The sequence below is a fragment of the Olea europaea genome, chromosome 5 (assembly GCF_002742605.1).
Source record: "Olea europaea var. sylvestris chromosome 5, O_europaea_v1, whole genome shotgun sequence".
Classification (NCBI taxonomy): Eukaryota; Viridiplantae; Streptophyta; class Magnoliopsida; order Lamiales; family Oleaceae; genus Olea; species Olea europaea.
In genome coordinates this window covers 1,085,029-1,095,070 of record NC_036241.1, presented here as the reverse complement: position 1 = coordinate 1,095,070, position 10,042 = coordinate 1,085,029, and the positions used below count along the sequence as shown (strand labels likewise).

Below are 10,042 nucleotides of genomic sequence, written 5' to 3'. Positions count from 1 at the left end.
CTTGTAACCCTAATTTTTATTATCATTATATCCCTAATTTTTCTTTATAAATATAAGACTTTGATTCTCAATATTATACACATGAGTCTATTGACTTCTCTACTTTCGTCTTATTTTCTTTCTAATTTATAACAAGTTTGCATTTGTTCATAGATCATTTTGATATTATAAATCAAGTGTTTAAGTTGTTATACATGGAAAGATATGATTTATTAGTTGATGTTAATTTTATAGCTCACTATCAATAAATAAAGGTGAATGTTTTATTTTGATAAGATTGTTTCAATTTTATTAAAATTTATTTTTTATTTGGTAATAAGACAAGAGTACATTTTTTTATGAATATAATTTTGTTTAACTTTCGTGCGTAGGATATTAATTGCAAGTGACTAATGGACTTCTATTACCAACTTGAAGTTCTTTGAAGCCATTAGTTCAACATTAATATTATTTACAGTCACTCACTACAACAGTCGCCCTACGTGACATACATATGACAGGTGGTTATTTGATGCATTAATGAATAAAAAAACTACCACATTAATGTATCAAATAATCACCTGCCATGTATATGCCACGAATGGCGACTGCCGCAGTGAATGACTACGAATAGCATTACTCTAAATTGAAATTTCGAGGAATATATATTCCTAAAATGGAATCCATCATCTATTTAATAGGCACGATCAGGACTTCAAAGGATTTTATAGTAGACAATTAATTTTGAAGCCATTAGTTCAACATTAATTTTTGAATTAATATTTTGATGTAGTCACGTGGAACTCGCAGATAGGAAAATGAAATTTGAGATTTTGCATATATATGAAAAATGATGTTTTGGTTTTTTCATCCTTGTTCCAATTATTCAAAATGGTCGACGTGGTAATAAGTAAGAATGGTATGTTAGAGAATATAATTATCGATTATACAACTTCAGTAATTTCAATTAAATTGGAGTGCAATCTCTTTATTTCAGTGAAATAGAACATGATTAATAAATTATCTATCAAAAGATGACCGGGCCAAGATAAATTTATTGAAGATTAGTTTAATTGGATTCGATTACGTCTCTTCGATGCCTTCAAAAGAAGAATTGAGATAAATTGTATGAGTTATAATTTGTCATGGACTATTGTGGAATTAATTGAATTTAATTGGACAAAGATGTACCAACAAAACAGTCACATGTACTGAACACGTGCCAATGACGTGTACCACGTGTATGTCGCTTGTATTAAGGGAAGAGAATAATTTGAAATGAAAGAAAAATGGAAAAAGTTCCTTTCCTTACCTTTGAAATGTTTCCATATCCAAATTATTTTTCACATTACATATGAGCACATATGTCAAGGATCAATAATCCATGAATTTATAATTATAATCATACCCAAAAAAAAATAAAAAATTGCAATAATATTGGGTTCTTAAAGATTATTGAAAAAGATCAATGAGTTTCAAAATGAAATCAAGAAGCACAACACAGAAAATTTTATAAAGCACGCTATAGGGATAAAACATAGTAGCGAGATTTGAATCAAAGGGCAATATTATTAAGAACATGCCAAATTTAATTTTTCTCTAATTGGGATGAAAAATAGTAACTAGATTTGTATATAGCACTTTTAATTACTCGGAGTAGAAGCAATGAACTTTTGCCATATGGATAATTGTAGTTGACGTAAACTTCCAATTAATAAGTTTAGATTAGGATTGCTTAACTGAAAAAAGTTTGTTTGCCCCGAAACTAGAAAGGATTTAAGATTTTCTTATCAATATCACGGTGGGGGAAGATTTCTTTGATCAAAAACCATCATTTGAAGTTTCATCTTGATAAGTAATTTTTCCAAGTAGGCGCTATGTGTGAATATGCCAAGAGAGGAGGGTTATTGTCCATTGAATGCTTGACACATGGCCTTATCCTAACAGTCCCCTAGTCAAGATCAATAGTGTCGCGAAAACTGAAAAGTTGACTGAGCAGATTTATCGCAGGAATGTCAAATCTGTCAATGTACGGAGTATTTTGTCTTAGGTATTTTTGGTGGAATATGCCCTTCACAAAAGATGTTAATCGCATCAGACATGCACTATAGTTGGAGGTGGCGTCTCGCCTTGAAAGTAGTCACTTTGGACGAGGTGTCCAATGGTGAACCCAATCATCCAATCACTTTGACAGGAACATATGAATGGGGAAGATGAAGTGAATTGCAGACCTTGCATGGTTTATTGCATTTTTTATTTTTTTATTTTTTAGCTGAATGTCACATTACCTACCTCATAGGCCAATGCGTAACAAAGGTCCCTTTCATTATCTAGAATTTATTAATGTGAGCACGTTTAATACTGATTTTTTAAATGCTTATAAATATTGAATCTTGCGGAATGTGTGTAATTAATAATTGAATAATAAATTGTCATGTGTACGTCACGTAGGACGACTATCGATAGCTTTCACTATGAATAACATTACTCAATTATAAATCTTATAAAATATGTGTGTAAAAAAATATTCGATCATATACAAACATGTATGCAGTATCAGAATCTTCTATACTAAATTTTAAAGTGCTGATTGATTTTTCTTAATTAACTGATGTTGCAAACAGAAGGCCTCATAAAACGCTCTATACTTGGCTAATCATCCATTTTCTTAATTAATCCCTCTCTCTCTCTCTCTCTCTCTCTCTATTTATCGCCCTTTCTCTCTCTAGAACTCTTGATATTTCTCATGGCAGAACATTCAAGGTCAAACGCCCAGGATTTTCACCGTTTTCTAGGATTTGGAAATGTCTGTAGAGCCTGCAAATCATTTGTCTCCAGTTGTTATCCAGATAAGAATAACGTGTCTCCAAAAAAAGCAGAAATTGATGAAAAAAAGTCAAAATCCATTGAGGAAGATTACAAGGTAAATTCTCATCCAATTGCAATCGAGGGTTTCAATTTTAATATATCATTTTGAAATATTGAATAATTTATCTTATGTAAATAGCTACGTGGATATTTCCTTCATAAATCTTTCTATAAAGCATTATTTATTTTTATTTCAAGAACATATCAAACATATTTCGAAAAAGTAAACATACAAAGGCATGCATATACGAGAAGATATAAAACACGATACCATGAATTTGGTTGAAATAAACCTACACGCAACATTGAGATTCTTTTCATTCACTATTACTAGAGGTCGCATGTCATGGAGTCGAGTCGCGTCGAGTCAAGTCAAGATTAGACTAAACTAATTGGATCATATTTGGATTGTACTAAAAGAGTCTTCTTTGGAACACCCCCCCCCCCAAGCCCATTGGATCTCCAAGAAGTTTATTCAAGCACAAAGCTTCTAATAAACATTCGAAAAGCTCCTTGTCCCTGTCGAGAAGCGCCAGCAGAATTCAGACAGCGGCCGCACCCTCCCTGTCGAAAAGCATGAGCGGTAGGAGCAGCGTCGATGGGGTCTTGCTGTCGAGAAGTGCCAGCAGAAGTCAGACAGCAGCCGCACCCTCGCTCTCGAAAATTATAAGCCGTAGGAATAGCGTGGATGGTGCATCGGCCGCGGCCTCACTTTCGAGAATGGCAAGTGGCAAGAAGTGCTCAACACCCATCATGTATTCCAACTCCAGTGGCCTGATAAAACCCCCCTCAATCGAGCAACAACTTGAATGCTCACTCGAGGAGTTGTGTTTCGGAAGCATCAAGAAGATCAAGATCATAAGAGATGCTATCACAGATGATGGGTAATTTCAACGTTGAACCATCTAATTTAAAAACTAAAGTAACAATTCTAATCTTTGAATTATGTCTCCAACTTATCACCTATGTGTAGACGATGTTACATAATTTTCATGGTGGTATATGTCTTGAACTACGACTTCAGTATGCTCTTTCGATACTAAGTCGAACTACCTCGTCTAAAAACCCTAGCTTTTAGTTGAGGTGGTTGAAACATTTATGAAATTGCAGCCAGGGTCCCTTCGCCCGGATTCACTAAAAGAAGGTCGAGGTGAATGAAAGAGACAAAAGACAGGACCAATCTATAGGGATGTTTCTTGTTAGAACTTTAATAAAAAAATGAACTCGACCTATGTGCAACCCTAATGACATGTTTGGTGAAGAAAATTGGACAGGACAGTGTAAAAAGAAGTTAATCTTGTACATTGTACTGTTCAGTCCGCACAGAAAATACCCTTTGTTCTTCTTTACTTGACTATCTTTCCTAAACAGGAAATCAAACTCTCTCAAGACATTCTCTCCATTTTGCCAGGCAAATAATAGAAGAAGATGAAGTGCTAACAGTGAAAGTGAAGCCAGGATGGACAAAAGGAACACGAATAACATTCGAGGGCATGGGGAACGAGACACCGGGCACTTACCCTGCAGACGTAACCTTTATCGTTGCAGAGAAACGACATCCCTTGTTCATCAGAGAAGGAGATGATTTACAGTTAACAGTAGAGATTCCATTGGTTAAAGCTCTAACAGGTTGCAATATTTCAGTCCCTTTATTAGGAGGACAAGAAAAGAACTTGACAATTGATGAGATAATTCATCCTGGTTATGAAAAGATTTTACAAGGACAAGGCATGGCAATGCCGAAAGAATCAGGCAAGAGAGGGAATTTACTCATTAAATTTTTAGTTAAGTTTCCTGAACTCACAAATCAACAGAGATTTGATGTTGTTAATATTTTGACGATGGATAATTGCTGATTGATGATTTTTCTCTCCTTTTGTTTTGTTAAAAACTTCATTTGAGTTCTGCTTACCTTTTTTTTTATGATAATTTAGGACTACCTTCGATCTTTGGGGTTTAGTAGGCGATGTTTTTCACCATTCCATTTAGTTCATAGCTAGAGTGTTGAAGTTGATTTGGTGGGAAAATGTTAAAAAACAAGGATCAATTTTTCGAAAATTTGTGATACGATGATTATACAGGAGTAAAAATCTTAGTGGCAGGACTCGAGTTCCACGTTAAAAGAATGAAAAATATGAATTCATATTCATGCATGAAGCCCCCATTTGGTTTGGCTAAAAATTATATTTTAAATAGATTTGAAAAACGTTGATGAAATATATGATTAAAAAGTTTATAAAAGTTATGAGTCCTACAAAATGAGTTTTATAAAAAATGGGGCCAAACGGGGGCAAAATAAAATTTGCGGACTTATGTCTACACAAATAATGAGAAAAGCATACGCTTAACTATCTTCTGTACATACGAAGGTAAAAACTTGGATGATTGTTATGTACTATGTTTCCTAAGCACTAAAATTTAGTTTCCATCACAAAGCTTGGTCGTTGAGATATCTCTCGGCTATGGCAGCGTGAGTTGCTGCGCCTACTGGGAGGACATCTTCGTCTATCATGAAATGTGGCGAATGTGCTGAGTGTACTGAGCCTAGAGTCTCATTCATAATGCCAATGTAGTAGAAGGCTGCCGGGATCACCTCCGAGTAGAATGAGAAGTCCTCGCTCCCCATGACTGGCTGGACAACTTGGAAATTTTTGGGTCCTGTCAAATGGGTGGAGACCTTCTTCAAATGTTCGTATAGGTGGTCGTCGTTTACCATTGGCGGGTAAATTGTGTCAGCGTCCTTAAAAAAGTCAACTGTGGCCGAGCATTTGAAAACCCGAGCTTGGTCTACAATTACCTATTCGAGACATTGGAAGCCTTTCATTAAAACAATTGACAGAATATAGTCACATTTTGGTATTGGTCGGTATGCTGTACTGAACACGACAATTAATAACTAACAACTTTTTTCATGTGGTTATTCCTTAAATTTTGTCTAGCAAAAGTGTCCAGTCAAGCATGCGGAGCACACCTTTTAGTATAAAGCTCGGATTTAGTTCTTGGACAAACCTCTTCTATTCTTTTGACAAGTTGGTAGAAACTCGCGTTAGAAAATGCCCTTAAGGTGCCACCAAATTCGACCCTATCAGGTATAACATCAAGATCATCTCCACTGTTGAAGAAGGTTACTGAGACCACCTGAGAATTCAAACAAAATGCAAATATCATTCAGATTTATGTAGCATTGTTGAACTATTGTTGAACCATCTCGCCTAAAACTTTAAGCTTTTTAGAGAGGATACAAACTTATTTATTTATAACTATGTCCTTGAGTTGACACTAGTAATAAGGATAATTCGTACGGACATAATACAAATTTTCAGATAACTACTCACTTGAGAGTCCAAGGGATTCACTTCTCGAGAAACGATACCCTGTAAGCTGATCACGGCTGCTGAGGCTGCAAAGATGGGGTCAACCGACTGGTGCGGCTTTGCGGCTTGGCCCTGTTTTCCAGTTATAACAGCTCTGAAGAAGCCACAACCGGCCAGTAAAGGACCAGTTCTCGACCCAACGACACCAGTAGGGAGCTGATGTGATACATGCACGGCAAATATAGCCTCGACATCTACAAGGGCTCCATCTTCTATCATCCTCTTCGCTCCATTTCCAGCTTCTTCAGCTGGCTGAAAGAGTAGTATCACAGTCCCCTGTCACATGAAGTAATATTAGCTAAGGATGAACGGAAACTTGGAAACAGCTAGTGATTTCGTTTCAGATACGTGACAGTTTTCATTTTCTGTCTCCTAAGCGTCGTAAATAAGCAGCTAAATTATACTGAGGAAGATTATGCTTCAGGTTTCATAGAGAACAATCTGTAAATTCAGAAACAATTTTCTTAGGGCCAATCTTTGATAATGTCCACTACCATTGTCAATTTCTGATGGTGGGCCGGCTGGTCCAGAAAACCACCTTTTTTGCTCATTTTATTTCATCCTAGTGGAAAAATAAAACATGCCCGTCTTACCGAATGATAGGTATAAAATGCTATCAAATTTCTTAAGGTTTAAGCAAATATTGCTTCCCACTTAAGTTAAAATTGACACGAAATATAATGTGTTACGTTTTATCCAAAAGTAGCTCAAGAAAAATAGCCACGCGTCACATTTAGTTCAACCACGTATCTTGAATCAAATTCGCGTGTTATTTACAAAAACCAATTTTCTCCATACGATTAGATGGACGTGTTCAAGAACTACAATCTTCACCACACGACAAATCAAATCACTTTTTTCTCGAGTCCTATGTTAAGGATTTTCATTAACTGGGTTTCTTCGAAAATGTCCCCACTAAAAAGATAACTACTTAATTCATGGTTAACACCACATATTAAAATTATTGGTCCTTGAAAGTAGTTGGCAGTCATAATCAAAAAGAACTATAACTTTTCTCCCAAACTCAAAAAAAGCAGAACATCATTTACTGAGTTTATCTTTATGGTTATCTGTTAGTACTAATATGCATCACCTAACTTATTATAGTTACTTGCACAAAAATAAGATTTTGTACTGAAACTTGAAATAGAAAAAGTACACAAGTTTGGCGAAGAGGTTATTAAATGTAACTTTTAAGTGTTGGCAAACATGCTATAATTCGAAGACAAATTAATATTGGTTCTCCTATTGTTAACTCCTGTAGGAATAGGATTGTCAATTTCCAAAAGCTGCATTTCGTAATAATTGATGAATATTGGCCCACGTGGGATTCAGAATAGGATGAATATGTGAATTTATGATATGTTTGGTAAGGTCGACTAGGCATTCCACTACAGAGTCGAGTCATTACCCCATACTTTGGTAAGGTCGACTTGATATTTCACTATAGAGTCAAGTCTTGACCACATACTTTTATGAACAAAGAAATATGTAGGGCCTTTTTTCACCAAAATCTATGTCTATACACCAAAATAGCGAAGCAGGTAGGCTTTCACTTCAAGTTTTATTACATCTAATAAGAAACCATGAACCAATTTTCTGCTTTTTCTTAGGCTCATGTGGTCCACACAAAGTGATACCCCTATTAAAAGTAATATCATCTTAAATGAACTGTTAACAATAGGCTGAAATGTTCAAGATAACTCGACTATGTTACATACCACACATGGCAAAGTTGAAATTGTATGTATCGAAGAGTTCAAGATTTTCAAAGCATAAAATTACAAAAACACGCTTAAATTATAACTATAGATCAAAAAAATCAATGTCTTATACGAAGTATACAAGAATGGGGGATTTGACGTACCTGTAAATGTTTTTCGCGTGCTTTCAAAATTTTCGCTGCACCTATGAGCATGGCCACGTGAACATCATGTCCACACGCATGCATTTTACCATCATTTTTGCTTTTGTGCTCCCATTCAACAAGTTCCTACAATGACATACAAGGGAAATGCAAAACTTAAGCAAAGTTGAAAAAGAACATTGTCCATTATCCAAGTATGGTCCCCTTTAATCACTTTCCATACAAAATGTGCTTAAACATATTAATAAGTAAATGGGCTTATTTGGTGGGTTTTTCTTCCTCAATGCTATCCAGTACTGTCAAATCTAGCATATCAAACAACAATTATTCTACTTGTACAGATGATTTTGTACACTAACTCCACTTGGCGTACGAAATTTCTGTTACTGGGATTTTACAGAATATACACAATGGGGTGGGTGGGTATTCTTTTGGTAATATTTTACTCACATGGGGGTGGACCCTACTTGAGTATTCAAGTTTCATTCTGTAATGCATTATTCTGTATACAGAACAAGAATAATGCTTTTGCACACTGCCTTGATTTGAATTTTCCACGCATGCATCTCTGAATCTATCTATTCAAAAATCGTGTACATGTAGCGGAATTCATCAAACAAGCAAGTACTGCACGTTTGATGCACAATATTAGAATTCTACAATGACGGTCTAGATTTTAACTTTTTTTTTGGGATCCGTGTTCAATCCACTTGAAATCCAATGTACCCAACTGGATAAAAGGGGATGTTTGGATATTGTTTCGACCATATTTCTTCCTTGATCCCGTCAACTATTGTCGAATCCAGCATACTAAACAAGCTGACGAAGGAGATTTTAATTTATTTTTTGCTCTTAATCCAGCTTAATCTAGACTACCAAGCACGCTAATAAAGAATAAAAAGTGGAAGTAAAGTAAAAACCTGAATTGGTAGAGCATCCATATCTGCCCTGAGTGCAACAAAAGGAGGCCCTCCAGTGCCAATCATGGCTCTAATCCCAGTTTTAGCCAAAGGAAACTTGTAACCAATTTCCATTCTATCCAATTCACGCCGAATAAGCATACTCGTTTCGAATTCTTCGAAAGCAAGTTCTGGGTTCTCATGGATTCTCCCCCTCACTGATTTAATCCATTTTACATTTTCTGGGTTCATCGCAATCCTTAAAATCTCCTCAGAACAAGCTCTGTTCCATACACTGCAATCAGTATCCAAATTTGGGATCAAGGATTTCTTTCCCGATGAAGAATTAAATTCGAAACTGGGCTCGTACAAATTCGAAATTATTGGATCAAAATAGGAGAGATCATTACTGGGTTTTGCTGTAACTGATATTGGGTTGATGATCATGTGAAAAAGTAAGCAAAAAGTTGAAACAACAGAGAGATTGTTAAGAATCTCCATTTTATTTTTATTTTTTGTGTAAATTATTGTTGAGAGAAAGAGGATTAGAGGGAGAGTGATTGAAATAATTTATGGAGATCAAAAGTTGGACAGAGGAATACGACGGTGGGGGTGGAGAAGAATATGAACACGTGGGAATAAAACGGTCTAATTTATATATGTCACGTTGAGGAATTTGTGTTAGAATCAAGTACGGTGGGGTCCACCATTTGTTGAGAGGTTGTGGGGTGGATAAGGGTAGTCTCTGAATGATTTGATTTGATTTAATGATATAATTTTTTATGTAAGTATAGGCAATTATTGCAACATTAGTCACTAACTTATAGCAAACAGATCCCTAATCTATTTATTAGAATTTATTCGAGACGTAAGTGGTCGATTTGGAGGATGTTTGACATATTTTTAAATCAAATCGATTAAAACGGTTTGAGATTCAAATATAAACCGAATAGTTTACTTTGTTTCAAAGTACAATTTCGTTGTATTTGTTTCTCTCTTCACTAGTTCAGTAATTAAAATATCTTTTGATTTTATTGGTCGTGAAATAAAATATT

The 10,042-nt window shown here is 35.4% G+C and overlaps 2 protein-coding genes across 4 annotated transcripts; one reads left to right on the top strand and one right to left on the bottom strand.

The window, feature by feature from the left end:
• Positions 1-2,670: 2,670 nt before the first annotated feature.
• LOC111394354 (IAA-amino acid hydrolase ILR1-like 6) lies at positions 2,671-9,616 on the bottom strand. 3 transcript variants are annotated; one of them, XM_023020122.1, is made up of 6 exons: positions 9,009-9,616; positions 8,089-8,214; positions 6,183-6,497; positions 5,857-5,985; positions 5,441-5,644; positions 2,671-2,843 (listed from the first exon to the last, which is right to left on the bottom strand). In XM_023020122.1, the coding sequence occupies exons 1-6, from the start codon at positions 9,486-9,488 to the stop codon at positions 2,724-2,726; spliced, it is 1,374 nt and encodes a 457-aa protein (XP_022875890.1). In that variant the 5' UTR covers positions 9,489-9,616; the 3' UTR covers positions 2,671-2,723. The 3 variants fall into 3 exon arrangements, with proteins under 3 accessions (XP_022875890.1, XP_022875891.1, XP_022875889.1); XM_023020123.1 differs by having other exon boundaries at positions 2,679-2,796; XM_023020121.1 differs by lacking the exon at positions 2,671-2,843 and having other exon boundaries at positions 5,165-5,644.
• Positions 3,300-4,721, top strand: LOC111394356 (dnaJ homolog subfamily B member 13-like). The gene is made up of 2 exons (XM_023020124.1): positions 3,300-3,731; positions 4,259-4,721. Exons 1-2 carry the CDS (start codon positions 3,424-3,426, stop codon positions 4,701-4,703), a joined length of 753 nt encoding a protein of 250 aa, XP_022875892.1. The 5' UTR covers positions 3,300-3,423; the 3' UTR covers positions 4,704-4,721.
• Positions 9,617-10,042: the final 426 nt, after the last annotated feature.

Coding starts and splice junctions, on each gene's coding strand:
- LOC111394354 (XM_023020121.1), bottom strand. CDS start 9,488: ATGGAGATTCTTAACAATCTCTCTGTTGTTTCAACTTTTTGCTTACTT. Junction 6,498..8,088: donor CACGCGAAAAACATTTACAG/GTACGTCAAATC, acceptor TTCATGTGACAG/GGGACTGTGATACTACTCTT. Junction 5,986..6,182: donor TGAATCCCTTGGACTCTCAA/GTGAGTAGTTAT, acceptor TTGAATTCTCAG/GTGGTCTCAGTAACCTTCTT.
- LOC111394356 (XM_023020124.1), top strand. CDS start 3,424: ATGAGCGGTAGGAGCAGCGTCGATGGGGTCTTGCTGTCGAGAAGTGCC. Junction 3,732..4,258: donor GATGCTATCACAGATGATGG/GTAATTTCAACG, acceptor CCATTTTGCCAG/GCAAATAATAGAAGAAGATG.